The following is a 16934-nucleotide window of genomic DNA, read 5'->3' as shown; positions in this document are numbered from 1 at the left end:
CAAGCGCCTGGAAGCCATGTGATTGCCAAAGCAGAGTTGCCCGACACTCAAGCTGAAAGTCACACAAAACAAATTGGGTTTGAGAAGTCTACTATTCTTAGGGTAATGCATATCGTATCTGTAGAAGGGGTATATTCATCAATCTGAGTTTCAGTGTATTGAAACAGTGATGCGTTGGGGAGAATTTTAATGCTTATTTGTTGGCAACTTGCTAGTTAATTTCTCGACTGCTACACTGATCAACAACATTACAAAAAATGTAAAAAGCCGTTTTAACTGCTTTTCCTCTGAACTTACATACGTTTTAATCACTACAACTATTTCTTAACATAGTACAATTCAATGTGAAATAGTGAATAATGTGATGATAATTTGTTTCAGATTTTCGCTCATACTTAAAAGCTAACAGTGAAAAGCTAAGTCAGTACTTTCGGACTCTGCTTGTGGGCTTGGCACTCAAGAATGACTCTCTTGTTTTTTGCAGGGGCTGTTGACGATCAGAAACAACTGAACCAACTTCTCGCCACCCTGCAGGTCTCCCCTAAACACCCCCCTCCTCCCCTGGCACAACCTCACGTCAACAAACAGTTTTCACTTCAAGCTTTCCTTGCATCCAATCCTCCACCTCCTATGATGTGGGGGTATCCCCCCGGTTACCCACTTATGCAACCCCAACTCATGCGCCCCGAGCATTTCCAACCACCTCCCCCTACTTTTGGAGTCAATGCACCCCCAACTGGATTTACAGCGTTGTCATCTATTCCCCCACAACCGTCGGTATCTTCATTGCAAGAAAAAGCAAACTCAACATTTCTTAAAGTAAGTTGACATAAACAACATCACCAAGTTTTTTAGAGTGTTTGCTACACTTCTGAAGCAATTTGGGATTCATTAAAGCACAAGTGGTTTCCTCCGTGGTGACAATTTCAAATGCACACAAATTTGCGTATTTTCTCGCTTTTGTCATGAGTCCGTGGATGTTCTTGTCCGTTGCAATTTAAACGAAGCCAGCTGTGCAACTCAGATAACACATCAGTGGTTTTTTAGATAGTATGTATGTTTTACAACATATGTATTTACAAGTATGAAACGCTTGCAATCTAATGTTCAGAGCGCTACCGTGGAAGCTTTCAAATTGTGAGAGTGAAAAAGGTGTCAAAATTTATCGTCAGGTTAAACTTTTTTAGCGTGTTTATTTATTTATTTTTTTAATATTCTGTTAAGGCTACAACAGATTTTAATTTGTTGTTGAAATTTCTATTGCAATTCTGGCATAGAAATCCACTTTCTACCATCCTGTTGATTCAAAACTTTCTGATTCATTTGAAGGAATGAGATAATAATCTTGTTTATTCACAGTGGGCTACTGGACGATTGAGTATTAAGTTTAGGAAGCCAACAAGTTTTTTTTTACTCTTAGTTAGGTAAATGCTCATTGCTCAACTAACATCACTATATAACGTTTTGGTTTATTCTCTTTGTATTTCGTCTTTGAATTGTAAATGTAGGAAGTTGTTTGTTGAAATTAGGTCAAAATTTGTAAATTATAAAGGTAAATTTCAAGATTTTAGGTAAAAAAGGGTTAGCCTTGGTTGTTATGACTAATGTGATTGGCGTAAATTTTTGTACCACTGCATCTCATACGGCAGTGATACCTTATGCGTAGGTTTGTAGAACGATTTAAGACAGGTATGCGTAAACTTGTAGCACTGCGGCCATATACACAGAACCAGCTTGGTCCACGGGCCACAACTGTGTTCCACATGGAATATGTAAAATACATAACTAGCTTCAACGTAGGAAAAGTGCGGTAACACACCATCAGCACTGTCACAACTAGGCTATATCTTTGAAACGAACAATACTACTGTACTGTCAAGTGCCCGTACTTGCGTTCACTGGAGATATCTATTGTTCACGTATTAAAATGACTACGCAACTACCTCGCAAAGCTCGTTTAGTTTTCCTCTGGTTGAACTTTTCGGGTTGCAAATAATGTTTACTAAACGTTGCAAACTTGAGACATAAATGAAAATCGACCCGCGGGCCACACATTATTTAAACTCCGGACCTTTCCGCGAGCCAAAAAGATTGAGCCCGCGGGCCACGGTTTGCACAGGCCTGATTTAAGGCATCGGTATGTTTTTTCTGCGGCATTTGCTAAAATGCTGAAAATTTGCTGCTCATTCTGATGGTCATAGGACTGAGAAATTATAACAGATAATTTTTTTCAAGCGTTTTGTAATATGCCAGAAGTCGTCATAGTGCGTAACTGCATACTCTCAACACTTTTTTGTGCGAAAACAAAAACAACGTATTTTTAAAATGAACCGTTGCGGGTCAAGTTTTAAAATAGGTCTTCGAGCGTTGCGCTCATCCGTTTGCTTTCTAAAGTTAAGATACGTCACTGCACGCAATTCTCTATCATCAATGCTCAACTTGAAAACAACAAAGTTAAAGCGCGGTAATGCTTGGCCTCGTCATATCAGCAACGTAACAATAGGGAACAGTTCCCGGTTGCTGACATGGCGCTGAATATGTGTGGAAGTTATTTGCGCTTGCTTGCAATGGCTGCAGACCTGCAACGTGACAGTACCAAAAACTTTAGGACCTGGGTTTTTTTTCAGTCATTTATCGGTCATTGACCGATTTTTTAGCAAAATGTCCGAAAAAAAAATATAGTCAATTCGGTCAAAATGTCCGAAAAAAGTGTTGCAAGGTTGAGTTTCGCTGATGAACGTTGAAGAAACGTTTGTCTGTTCTAACTTTTCTTAGATAAAACAAGACAACGTTTTTCAGCGAAACTTAATGTTGTACCTAGCTAGTCAGGAAGTACAAATTTTGATTTGTATCAGCTACGGTACTGGAAAGGAAATATTTTCATCTGAAAAAATAACCGAAATAAATAAAAAATGACCGACCTTTTTCAAGTCATTTTGGACTAATGACCGAGATATCAGCGAAAAAACAAACCAGCTTTAGGATTGGATTTGAAGCTAGAGCCAGATCTATGGAATAAGCAGAGCGAGATTATAGTAACACTTACCTTAAGACGTGACTAATATTGAACATGTGTGTTTGTTACTTTCTAAAAAGTCTATTATACAATGCGAACCTAAATTTGAAGTGCAATGTGTCAACGGAAGTTATTCTTAATTTTTTCTCCGGTATCATTGTTGTTTGTGGCATTTGACACAAATCGCTTCGTTCTGTCTACTTTTCATACCATGTTACTGCCTCATTCTACTTCATTTTTAGCCCAGCAAACTTTTAAAGAAGTTCATCTTTCAATCGAAACCAAGAGCCTGTGGGTTAGATTGTTTGATGGTTACTTAGCTTATCACTTTAAAATAGAAGTCGCCGAAGATAGTATATACGAAGGCTAACAAACACAATAATAATGCATTGTATTTTCCATAAAACGTCAGAGGAAACTTAAGCAAGCTGCGTCAGGACAGATTAAATCTTTTGTTTCGTGACGTTTTGGCACCAAGGTTACATTCTGTAACTTTGCGACTACGCAGAGATACACATAAAAAGTAACAAAGCGAAATACGTGCACACGAACATCAACCTCACTGCGAAACATTTCTTTAATTTGCGTTTCTTTTTATATCAACATTCTGTTGACAATTTCACGAAATTAATGCGTCAAGCGAACGCCATCTAGACTTGTTAAAGGGACTGAGTGGTAAGAATTGATTGGCCGATTGACTTGTGGCCATTGATTGCTCACGTGCCCACTCAAGCAGCTGATATGTAGTTACCTTTACTAGCAAGCACTTCCCGAAAGGAAGTATCGCAACCGCATTCAGAAACCTCAGTGCTACTAGGTTAGTTCTGTGCTTACTTAGGATTATAGTTCCAATCAAGCACTCAGTTGTTTATGTTAGATATGTTACTATTGCTGTAGCGTTAAGACAGCTGTGAATTGCCGTCACTGTGTGATCATGTGAAGCAGGATTGTTTCATGCCGAAAGACCGAGCTTTGGTGAAAGCTTACAGATGCTTCATACAGGTCATGCAGATAAATTTGAGGCTGGTGGTGATTGCGCTTAAGGTTTAAATTCATCTGTTACCAATCGTGCTGATGTGACACTATTCGCCGTGCTATGAGTGTTATTAGCAACAGTAGTTGAGTTATATTCTCTGCTTTAATAGAACTGTTTTAGAGAACGATGGTAAAATTAAGGTCAACGTGGTAAGGAGTTGTGTGTGGATTAGCTTTGCAAAAGTAGTTTATTATTTTTCCACTGCCGTTGCAGATTGGTTTATGATGAACCTGCAGCATTTATTACGTATATTTTCACTGATAATTTAACCTAAAACTGCATAAAGCATGAAGCTTTTAGCTTCACAGAACAGTTGCAAAGACAGTTGAATAGAACTTATCAAGGACCTTCCTGGTTTTCAAAATACCCCTCATAGCAGGTTCATATTCTTTTGCATTGATACAACGTCTGCAGACGTTGGGTCAGTAAAGAAAGGGTTTTACTAGCTGGGACAGTGCTGGAGCGTTAGAAGGAAGCCTACGTGTGTAAAAAGTGAGAAGTGATCTGACACATTAAAAGTTGGTTACTTTCGGACGCGAAGAAAAGTAGTTTGCTAAGGTTCTACCAACCATGGTGTTTTCAATTGTGGCACAGGCCAGCAACAAACTTTTGTCAGTCCTTCTCGTCTCTCACAATATCTGCACAATGGGACTGGTAGGCTAACTACTTCTTTAAACCTTGAGATTGATATGACGAAAGAAGATGTTTTGTGTTGACCAGTCAAGTAAAATAATTACGTAGGAGTCATCCTTGTCAGCCATTAAGAGTACAGTACATTCTAAATGTTGTGGAAAAACAGACTGCCTGCAATAATATGCTTGTGACTAAAGTTATATGGCAGCATGCGCATCTTTCTAAGGACCTTGACCAAAAAGTTTAAGCCTAAACACTTTTAGCAAACGATCCAAGTTTTTCTAACGAATAGACGGCACTTCCTGTAGCAGCATAGTTAAGAGGTATTCCGGTCATTGTAAAATTGTTGTGCTTTATAAGTTCCACCATAGAAATTTGTTAAGAATATATGAAAAGATGTGTGCTACAGCGTTAGCCTTCTGGACAATATCTTCTCATTCTTACAGGTGTGATTTCACCCCTAATGTAGTATTTATAGTATCATAAACTACCGGTACTGTAACTATAGTACCAAGAAGTATTCTTTCTATCCATTGAAGGCAGAAGTACCATACACCCATTCATTAGCTTGTATCGGTGTTTTTGGCATCAGAAAACCTTGTGCTTTTAATAGCTATATTTGCATTTAATATTTGCAAGTTCATGCTCATTGGTTAAGAAACTGTGCTGTGCTGTATTTTTAAACTAACTCTTGAGTAATTTCCCCCTGTTTTTGTTATGCTTACAAGAAACTTGGTTTAAAGCTATATCTTTTTGTTTTTCTTTAAATCTTGCCACCATCTGTTTCCCAAGACTGTTTACATATTGTTTCACTCCTGCCTGGGCTGTGATGAAACAACCCTGTGCGCTTACCGCTCTCCAAAACTTACAAAAATCTCTGTCTACCTGTGATGCGTGTTGAATGTTGAGTATCCTCTCTATGTGTTTGTGGGAACGTGACCTTTAGAGTTGCGGTTAGCTATGTCACTTTTTGTGAGCAATTTCTGAACGGCCTACTTTAGTTCGGGAAAGTTTTGTAGTTGTTTTGGCCTGATAATGCTACAAACAAAAATAGTAAAACTTTATGCACAAATAGCACCAATAGAGCACTGCATGCAGCCGGAGTTCTGCAAACTCAAGCAAACCTCAACACTATAATGCAAAACAGTCAATCTACCGCACATGATTAAACGGAAATTTCAAAAGTTTTGGACGTAAATTTCAATTTTTTTTACCAGAGGTCTTTGAATACCCTGTTGTATCCTAAAACCAGGGCTAAAGTTGGACTTGAAAAAAATCCGAACTGTCAGTAACCTGAACAAACACTAAAGTTTTTTACTTTTGAAAAGATCAAGAAAACAAAAGTAGGCCGTTCAGAATTTGCTCACAAAATGTGGCATAGCTAATCGCAACTCTAAAGGCCATGGTGGGAACCATTTTAAAGGAACTGTTATCGTCAGTAGCATGCTGTCAGCAAAGCTGGTTCTTTTTAACGTCACCAGACGTTGAATCAATGTGAAAAGGACTAGTTTTGCTAGCTGGAATAATACTTATGTTGGAAACGTTTATTCCCAGACAGGAAAATCCCTCATTTTTGAAAAGCGACAGATTTTTCCGTCTGGATTGATTCACAAACGCAACTTGAACAGTCTTTTTTCGATATTTCCAGTGCAGGCAAACAACACTTGTTTAGTAGGCGACGTCTTGTAAACTGTCCAGTTTATGTCACTGTTCCTGTTGTCATGACAACTGGTCGTACCTCGTAGTTATGCATACTCCGCATGGTTATGATAGTCGTTTTGAGAATATTGTTGCTTGGAGTATATGCTGCACATTTCTATTGAGCTTTTCAACAAATAACTTGCTCGCAGTAAGCTCAATCCCCAGCATGGGATCAAGATACTGGGATGAATTCGATTGGTATATAAAGGTACCTAACTAACTGTCAATATGATTTCATAGTCTCGCGTGTGTTTTAATTTTAATCAGGGTGCTGGTAATCGAAAGGGTTTCGAAATTTCCTAAATCGGTTGTTAAAAATTGCATCGTCTGATATTTTTATCCGACTCTTTAGCCCTCATTCTATTAGCTGGTCAGCAGGAAATCAGAAAAACGGAATACGTGCTAACAGGATACTTTACTCCTAATTCTTATGCTAAGTAACTTCTCGTTACCTTATAACGAGGAACCGTACAAGGTACAGGTGACATGAACGCACAAACAACAACAAAATTTTGCAAATCGATAGATCAGCCTATCTGACTAATCCATCCCGTTGTTTAACGCAGATTGCACTCGGTATTTTACTCATATTTTACTCACGTGCGGTTTCATTGTGCTTCAGCATTCATTCTGATAACTGACCTGTGCGAGATTTTAAATGATTTTTATTGTTGTGAATTAGCATTGTTGTCGGAATGACTAACATTTCGATGGTTTTGTATCATGGTATGTGATCAAGGCAGAATAAAGATAGCCTACGTTCAATAACTGATTGTTCTACTTCTGCAAATTGCTAATATTGTTTGTATGCATTCTTGAAACCTCCAGCTACGCTTTCTATTATTTTATTTTTTCCAACTTTTTCTGCTGCGTTTCTGACTTCACGTTTTACATATAGAAGACTGTGGCAGATCTAGAAAAAAAATGAAGGGGCACAAAACTTGAGTGGGAGGAGCACTCAACAAAACAAAAATTTCTAAGAGAATAGATAATGCAAAAGTTGAGTTTCAAAAAAAGTAAAGATGTTAGTTTGTAGATCTGGAGGCTTACCCCAAAAATTGTTGACAAATTTTACTTCGTTTTGGTCTTATCTTTTTAGTAACTAGTGGCGCAATAATTCTTTTTTGTTGAAAACGCACACTTTGTGACCAATGTGACCATAATCATCATAGTTCTTCAGTTGAGGTCCCAGTACAAACATCTAATATGGACCTCATTGTTTTGTACCTACATTTTTCCAGTGAAGACTCGTGTAACGCATTTGCTGTTGTTTCTAGCACTGTTGCAACGTTTATCTGTTGTTGGTAACGTTTCTCCATTGTTTAAATATGACATACGTCTGCGCATGATGAGCGAAGCTTTCATGACCTCGAATTTGCCGCGATAAATTCCTCCAGTTCTTTAAACCTGTTATGTCTCATGACTTTAGAAGTGTGTTAGAAGTCCATGAAGAGGTAGTTTCATGATAAATCAAGGAGTATGGTTTACAGTAAACACGGTCCATGCTTGGTGAAAATCTAACCATAGCCAATATCTTTGTAGTTTTAGACCTGATTGTGTTAGATAATAAGCTACATATAGTTTGTTAAAAATGAACCCAACGTTTTGGAAAGGATCTTAATGAAAAGGTCCAATAGGTTGTTTGGGACCTGCTGCAATAATTACTTTATTGATATTTGAGTTTGCGATAATAGCGAGAAGATCATCATTTTTGCTTGCATATCTCATCTACCAATAACAGTATATTAGTATCCGAATTTTTTTGCTCGTATTTTATTGTTGAAACTATTAGAAGAGTATCAACAAGAAGAGGAGTAGGTTCTATTTCTCTATTGCTGACGCCTTATCTTCTTCATTATCAAGACCCACTTTATTCATGGGTATAACTAGGGTTTTGGAGTCGGAATCGATGGGATTTTGGCGTGTCGGAGTCATCAAAAAAATGGCCGACTCTGGTTTGATAAAAAAACGATAAACAACAAAAATTTTGTTTGCATTACGCCTTTTCAAAATATTGTTTTTAATTCTCTGTATTGGGGTCCAAATCTTTACCAAAAAATAGAAGTGTTGGTTCTTGTCAGTTTTGTCAAAGTCGCCGTTGATTACAAATGTAGGAAATTATTTTTTTAAACAATGAAAAAAGACAAAATTTCAGAATAATGTGGCAACCCTCTAAAATCTGGCAATACTGAAGCCGGAGTCGATAAACTGAAGAGTCGGAGTCGTATGTTTTTCCCTTGACACCACCGCCCTGGGCATAGCTAAACTTTTTTGAACAAAATATGCAGAATAATATCTATCCTGTGATCGAGATTTTGCGTGGTACCGAAACTACTTGCTCAGCTGTGGCAAAATCACTTTTATGCCTTGATGTTTTTAGCTGAATCAGCACGAACTCAATCGCTGGCAGTTTTTGGCTGCCTCAGCTATTTTTTTCTTTTCAGGTAGTTTCTTTTGTGCTCCGCGTTGATTTCTTTTCACTCTAAATTGTAGTCAACCAGAGTCTTCCGAAAATGATGTTTGATTCAGTATCAACACATAAGTTCCATAAGAGTAAAATGAGCCGAGCCAAACACAAACATTCAATGGCTAGAGTGGGGTCCTAAGTAAGCAATGTCAAAAAAATCAAGCAATAAACGAAAATCATGCATAAAAACATTATAGGCTACATGTAAATTCGTAACAAAACAAAAAAACAAGTCTACTTTAGTTTTTAACTTAAATGTTTTACAATAAAATGTAGTAATGCGGAACCCCTTTGCTCTGGGGCCCCGCCCCGGTGCTTCGGCAGCAGTTACGACCCTGTCACAGTTACAATTTTATAGAAGTTTGAGTTAAAAGGTTTGGTTCATCAATAAAATTAGATTTAAAATATTTTTTTTAATAACATAAGGATTTCAATAATTTATTTTTTGATGAGGTTTGGAATAGCCTTTAAGGGAAGGAATGCATAATTCAAATGAAGTGACACTTGAAACACATGACATTAATGTATATTTTGAGAAGAAAAAAATTGTTAGAAAGGCTGTGATTATTCTGCTTGGTATGTTGCAACACAATGAGCCCGTATTTTTTTTAGTTTTTTGACGGACACATTACTAATTGGTATTCCTTGAATTCGCTGCTGATTTTCAGCACACGTGCGACGTGCCCAATTCCGCTTTTTTTGTAAAATCCAGGAAAAATTCTATGTTTTGTTTGGGGGGAGGCACGTGGCCGTGTGCCCCTCTGGATCCACAACTGATAGAAGATTGCGTTATTTAGATTTGTTTTATGTCATTTTTTCCAGGAAGGAACAGACAAGTTGTGTGAAATCTTGAGCATCGGCGAAGATGAGAAGCTGAAGGAAGGTTTGAAGTTTGCTCTTATTTTTGATGATTCATTGTAGTTTGCAACGATTGATCAACCAATTTTGTCAGCGTTTATTCTCGAATTGAGGAAGAAGAAAGCTGAACTAATCTTTAATCTTTACAGTAATTCATGCATTAGCTGTGCTCTTTCACTTGCAGGGCCTCCGAGAAAATTTTTCAAAATGTTACCAAAACAGTTTGATTCTCCTGAGACAAAATTATTTTGAAATCGCTTTTTAACGATCCTTTTCTATTGTTGTGGACCCCCTTTATATAACCCTCACTATAGGACCCCCTTTTTAATTTGGCCAAATTTATTAATCCAACCTTTATGACCAACTCATAGGAAAAGAGATGAACCATATAACAAACCTGGAAGCTCTTGTACAAATCACTGAACCGATGTTGGCTGCGCAATTAGTTTTAGAGCCTTGAATCATGGTCCTAACTTTTAATAATTTTCCGATGATATTTTTTTACTGTTTCTATTCCATACCAAGTCAAATCGTCCGTTGGATCGCTTATTAAAAAGGATTGCAGAGAGGTGCATGACAAGTTTCACTTGCTTATTCCACTGTGTGTCTATTGCCACGCTGCTTTGCAATATGCATGACACTTGGTCCATTTGTATTCATCGATTGCGTTGTTGTTCAGACGAAAAGGTTTTAAAAGCTAATGAAGAAGAAGTCGAAAAAGCTGAAGACGGAACGTGAGTGAAATGTTAATTTAGATTGTCTGTTTCGTTGTCAAGAGCTGAAAGTGCCTGCACGACGCTCAGAAGTATGTTAGTTCGGTACCTATCGTGAGCTAGCGACTGGGTATTGGCAAAATGCTACTTTTCCTATCAAATGGTTGTTATTTCCGCACTTAAACTCAAATTTTTCATAAAACCTAATCCTACTGTGATTGCTATTTCGCCGCTGAAGTTATTCACAAAATTTTCATAGCTCTCAATCGGACAACGAGAGGAAATCTGACAATGACGTCAGTTCGGAAGATGACGACAGACCACCTTCAGTGAAAGAATCTTGTACAGGTTTGTGCTATTGGCTGGTGCACAAGTTATTTACTAACCAGAGAGGAGGCTCGATTTGACACTGATAGCTCAGCTTATGTTGCATCATTTAAAAAAAGCTTTATGGCACACTGATCAGCTTTCTTGACATTTTCTTCGATTCAGCGAACTAAATTATCTTGGAATATAGTTTTTTCAAAAATGCGTATAGTTTCATATCAGCTTTGCTGGTTTTTTTTCGCCAACAAAACAAACAAACTGTTACGCGTGGCCAAAAGCTAATCCTAGTTTTGCGGAAGTGTCTTTTTATAAATGTTTGTCGAAGTGACCTGTTACTGCAGGAACTAGACATTTTTGCACATGGTGAAGCGCTTACTGGTTTGTATATTTAGTCGTTAAAAACAATAGCTTGTTGAGAGAACAAAACCACACGACAATCTGCGGAAATGCTGGCAAGACAATTTAAGGGCACTTTACGTGAAGGCAGCACACGATTAGTGTATAACTGACTAGCTATGGGTCTGTAAACATTTTACAGCTCCAGACTATCCTTGCGTAAAGATCTAATTTTCTACAATAAATCACATGTGCAATATTTCTCAACAAGTCCAGACTTGGCCTTATAATATTGTACAAATCCACGTCATGTCTCCAATAACGTTGCCGAAATTGCAATCGAATACCTATCATGGCTATACAAATCATACTGTCAGACGTGAAAGTTCTTGAAGATAATACCCAAAGTATATACGCAGTACAGTGCTGTAAAAATTTCACCTGGTGACATCGTCGATCATCACAGGCCTTGGTGCGGCTCAACCGCCTGCGCACTGGCGTCGGACTATTCCGCTCCAACATGCACAAATGGGGAATGGCTCCATCCGCGGTCTGTGAGTGTGGCAAGGAGGAACAAACCGCAGACCACACCATCTGCAACTGCGCCATTTACCATGCGCCAAATGGTGTGCGTGAACTGGATGACGAATCGATTCAATGGCTGCTCGACACCTTGCCCAAACATCTAAACCGACTCGCCGCCAAGAGAAGCGGATGAACGTGACGTGTGGAAGCAATTGACAGCCAACCTTTGTTTCGGAGACGGCACATGATGATATATGACTAGTGTTTTGTTTGTCGACACAGCGTTTATTAAATGTATCAGGACCGCTATTATCAGAAATCTGCAAAATTCAAGACATAGTAAATTTGTTAACAAGGATCACATTTTGGAATTTATATATATCATTGCGTTTTTTCTATGTGTAGATGGAGCTGGCATCAACTCACGTATGGAAGAACTGCTAAAATGGTGTCAAAGTCGCAATATGTTTCCTCCGGTGTACACTTACTGTGACGTAGAAAAAGTTAGTGTCAACAAGACTGATATACCTCTAAGAGTCTAACATAACCTATTACATACAACACCTCAGGTGTTGCTATTCGAAGAACAACATTTTAATTTTTTCTGTTAAATTCAAGCCTGGTTGCTTAATTTGTAGTTATTTTTAGATTTCATTGGCACTTGATGTGGTACACTCAAGAAAATCAATCGTATTAACATTAATCAGTTAAAACGCTATATATTTCTGATTGTTTGACATGCTCAATTCATGTAATTTTTCTTTGATAGAGATTTGTTAATTATAATATTGCTATTTGTTAGAAAAGTTAATCAGAGATACTGTTATCGTGCAATGGCATTGAAATGGTCTGGTGTAGGATAGTGGCTTAGATACTATGTGATATGAGCGAATATTTGTTGAAGGGCAAAGAGAAGTTTCTTGCATCTACGGTTCAACTTGGGAATGGATTAAGTTTTAAAAGTTCTTCACATTCCACAAGAGACAAAGCCATGGAAGAAGTCGCGTTTTTGGCTCTTCAGCATCTTGTAAGTATTTGTCCAAGCCATGATTTGACTTACGTGTCATCAGCTTGTGACAAAGTATATCCTATTATCCTTATAGAAGTTTTGTTGAAGTAAGCAACTGAATACGAATCTCCTGATTAAATGCATTTTTCTTGCAAGGGCTAGTAGATTTTTTCACCTAAAGCTTTGAGATCACATTCAGCAAACCAAGTCGTCTGACGTCCACAGACGCAAAATCGATGTCACAAGGGCCCATTAGCAAGTTAGGTGTAGACATGTTCCGCTTGCAGATTGCGGAAGTTATTCGTTATCATCAAAGCATAACAGTCTTACGTGTGCTCGTGATGCAATAAATATTGTCAGGTGATTGTTTGAATGTATTGAGTCACGCACATAAGATGTCCATAAGAAATCTTTACATGTATATTGTGCTGTTAGATGCGTTAAAAAAGACGTCGATCTTTTGCCAAGAAAACTGTTAGCGTCTCTTGTCTTTTCGTAGTAATGTTTACATGCTTCGTTATGAATCTGCGTATAAAATCGCAGTCACCTGATATTTCCGCCTATGCTTCAATCAATCATACTGTTATATAATCAAGACACATTCAAGCCATGGTTTCTTCATCAGGGGTGCTCGCACTACTTATTGGTGCGAGATCTTCTCACAGGGGTTGCATGAATAATTTTGGCGCATGATATGACCCAAGAAGCTGTAACTTGTTTACTTGCCTATTGACCCACATTTGAGATGATTGTTGCTTTTTAGTTAATCAAGAAGGGGATGCGAGAACTAGTTTGCTATTTCAAAGTGGTGCCAAGTAAGAAGGTTAAGAACCACTGGGTGAAGCCGTTGATTTGCATTGGCTGTGCAGTTAAATCTTTCGTTTTATTTCTCTTTGAATTTTGGAAAAAAATTTTTGTATACTTTGTTTTTTTTATTGTTTCTACTTTGCCTCAAAATTTCCCTAAGACACAAATCAGTTTATTGTCTTAAAACGTTGTCAGGATTTTTTTTTGTATTACAGAAAGAAGGCATCGCCCAGCAGGTACCGGTCATACCACAAAGTGTTCCTTCCCTCAGAGGGCCTTCTGTGCACCCCAGCATGATGGTCTCCTATCCTCACTACTTTGTGAATGACGTCACTGGTCGGGGGCAGCCATACCACTATACACAAGGTAAAGAAACATCATGTGTAAACGATCCTTTAGATTATGATTGTTCTTTGCATCACAAAACTACACAGGAGCGTCACCAGCTGCAGGCCCCATGCCACCGGTTAACGTGAATTTTTTCTTTCTCAGCGGAGCTACATCTCTTCTTTGCAGCTGTTTAATCACGAAAAGGGTTTTGTGGACTATTTCGTAGTAGACTACGAAATACGAAATGTATTAAGCTCATTCTGGGTACGTTTTCCTACTTCTTTCTCTGGCCATATAAAGGTACTAGCGTGACTCGAAGGAATGGGTGCGAAATTTTTACCAGGTGCTCGACAAAACTGCCTTCCCTTGCTTCTCTGGCGTGTTGTATTCGACCAACATTATTGGTTTAAATCAATTCAATGAACGCTGAAAATTACATCTTTTATGGCGTTTGGAAATTGTGGCTAAAGTTGATCCACTTGGTTTTGAGGCGATCTTTCAAATTGCGGTTGACAGTAGCGCAGCCACATTGGCAGAGCAAGGTGTACAACTTTTATCACTCTCGAAATGGGCACGCGTTATCTGAATGAGTTAGATTACCGAACAACTTGTTGAAACAGCATCTGTCTTTGTGACAGCGCGGAACAGCTTGACTTTGAACTAAAGTTGCGAATCAGTAAAACGCCACAAGCAGCTTTCAAAATCCGCCCCTTTTTCGTTGGAATAAGTGTGAAAAAGAGAGACTGCTGGCTGGGCTTTTCAACCCAGCTATTTCCATTATTGCTGTGGAGCTATGCTTCATTTGTTCCTTGTATTCAAATTAATATGACGTCACTGGTTTCCGTAGTTTTTGTACGTCCATTGATGGGTTCTTTGAATCGTCAGATATAAGCACAAATGACATTATTTCAACAGGAAATAACGTTTATTTTTGTCGATAATTATAGTGATATTCGACTTATTGTTTCCAGATGGCAAAGTTCTTCCACCTCCACCGTACATGTTATCATCAAGTCCAGCAGGAATTCCATTTTCTGTGCCCCCTCCTCGCATACCTCTCTCTGGGATGCATCCGGCTGTGATAAATAACTTCATGTAAGTCGAGAGTGGCGGAACCACTTGAATTTTTCATTGTTTTTTTTTTAGCGTAAAATTAAAATCATTGAGATTTGCCAAGCAGTGGCTGACGACCATTCTAACACAACAAACACTAAAAACAAACAGATATGCAAAAGTGGCAAATTTGTAATTTTTCTCTTTGACAAATTAATTTGGTCGGGAACCTGACTGACTGCGAAGAGGTATTTCATGCTTGTTTCGTCCCATTTAAATTACATAAACACTTGGCTGAAAGAGTGGTCTAGGCTGCAAACGCGGGCCATGTTTTGATCCCGGCCTGACTTTGGTCCGTAACTTAACGTCACGACCAATGCTGCTTTCAATTAACAGATGCTAAGCTCGTACATCAAACTATCTCTAAATCTTATTAATGCCATTTCATGTCATGATAAGCTGGTTTCTCAGGCCGTGGAGTTGAGTCGATGACTCGAACAGGCCACAGCCACCACGTAAGTTGTCTATGTCAATTTGTGTATGCGTTCGCCAATTTATTCATAAAATCATTTTAAAAGATTTGTTTGGCAGGTCCGTCGCCCCAGGCGGGAAGATAATATATCCAAGACCACCAGTCCACAGCCTTCCATTTCACCCACCACAGCCATTTTATCCCGTCACTGCTGCGCCTGGGGTGTACACGCCCCCTTTTGTCCCCCGAGCGCACCCGACCTTCGGTTAGTTTTCTATTCCGATTATTAAACCACCAAAACCTTTTTTTTTAATGAAAATGACATACGGAAGTTTGTGAGCTTGCAACCAGAAAAATGATTTCAGAGAATTAAAAGTATTTTTGGCTGTTTTCAGATCTGCCTCAATCGCACTACACCTTGGCTCCTGTAGGCCCCCCCTCGAGCACGTCGGATTCCATTAAACCCGTATTCGTGAACAATAACCCGTTCATTCCATCACAGGTAGGAAAACTCGTGGCATTTATCAAGTCACTTTGAAACTTGGAATTGCATCGGTTCTTTCTCGCTCCGCTGGTGATGCTGCTACTCCAGTGGCCTGGTCAAAGCTTAGGAGTTCCTTTATAGCTCAGCTGGATGAACACTCGACTTTGCCAATGAACAAGTTGCAAAGTTAAGCAATAAACATTAGATACCCAGTAGATGTAACAACAAAAGCGGAAACTTCACCCTGTCAACCTCGGTGACAGGGGCTGCGTCAATGGTCCAAAGCACTGTCAGGGCTCAGCTTTTCGAAAGTTTTTACAGTCTGGGAATAAAAAACAATAATAAAAACGACGTCTGGTCAAAAAACTGAAACCTGCTGAGCGAGAATTTTTTGTTGTACGGTACCGTAGTCTACTCATTATTTACGTGAAAGATTGTCATTTTTGGTAGTAGGTACATTGCATGTAGATATCGTATGTACCTTGCACAATCGAACTCTTTTTAACATAGCCTACGTAGGATGATGTATGATTGATAAACCTTTATTTTTTTATTTTTTAGGTAAAATACCCGATTGCAGTTTCTCAGCCATTTACGCAGAGCCCTCACATAGAGCCTACAGGCTCTGCCAACTATGTTCTATCAGACAATCCACCACCACCTGCTTCATCCGAAAGCTCTTCTACCCCTTCTGGTGGCGTAGTTAAGTCATCTGCAAGCAAGCCAAAAAAGCCCAAAGCGAAACTGGCAATTTCTTTTGCCTCGCCAACAAAATAAGCTGCAAATTGCCAGTATTCAATCATTTTTATGGTAACTTTAATTATTCTGACACTATATACCGAAACTATGCCGTATAAATCATGTATCAGCCTATACCTGGAAAAGCTTGTGTTTTGTTGTATAGATTGGAGGCGCATAAAGCAGCATGGATAAAAACGTTTAATTCATAATAGGTATTGTATTTTTATTAGCCAGCGATGTAGTGGTGTTTGTATGCTCGTGTGCTTTGATTTTACTTTTAATGTACTTACGCGGCATCCTTTCTTTCGCTGGTTCGACAGCATTTTGATTATGTAGAAGTTGCTTTTAAACGGGAATTCCGAAATAAATTCAATTCGTTTTGGTTTGCAGTTGGTTTAGAAACAAGCACCTGTCTTCTGTAGATCA

At 38.6% G+C, this 16934-nt stretch overlaps 1 protein-coding gene across 2 annotated transcripts in view; it reads left to right on the top strand.

The window, feature by feature from the left end:
• The window catches only part of LOC145769563 (5'-3' exoribonuclease 1-like), a 34812-nt gene extending 17922 nt beyond the window's left edge, over window positions 1-16890 (top strand). For both annotated transcript variants that reach the window (XM_082581217.1, XM_082581218.1), the window contains 11 exons: window positions 485-819; window positions 9676-9736; window positions 10391-10445; window positions 10684-10772; window positions 12018-12115; window positions 12517-12639; window positions 13644-13794; window positions 14730-14853; window positions 15403-15548; window positions 15679-15785; window positions 16329-16890. In XM_082581217.1, coding sequence (XP_082437343.1) covers window positions 485-819; window positions 9676-9736; window positions 10391-10445; window positions 10684-10772; window positions 12018-12115; window positions 12517-12639; window positions 13644-13794; window positions 14730-14853; window positions 15403-15548; window positions 15679-15785; window positions 16329-16544 — 1505 coding nt within the window. In that variant the 3' untranslated portion in view covers window positions 16545-16890. The remainder of the gene's footprint in view (window positions 1-484; window positions 820-9675; window positions 9737-10390; window positions 10446-10683; window positions 10773-12017; window positions 12116-12516; window positions 12640-13643; window positions 13795-14729; window positions 14854-15402; window positions 15549-15678; window positions 15786-16328) is intronic.
• Window positions 16891-16934: the final 44 nt, after the last annotated feature.

The sequence above is a fragment of the Aplidium turbinatum genome, chromosome 4 (genome assembly GCF_918807975.1).
Source record: "Aplidium turbinatum chromosome 4, kaAplTurb1.1, whole genome shotgun sequence".
In the NCBI taxonomy this organism is placed as follows: Eukaryota; Metazoa; Chordata; class Ascidiacea; order Aplousobranchia; family Polyclinidae; genus Aplidium; species Aplidium turbinatum.
This window is presented reverse-complemented; position numbering and strand designations above follow the sequence as displayed.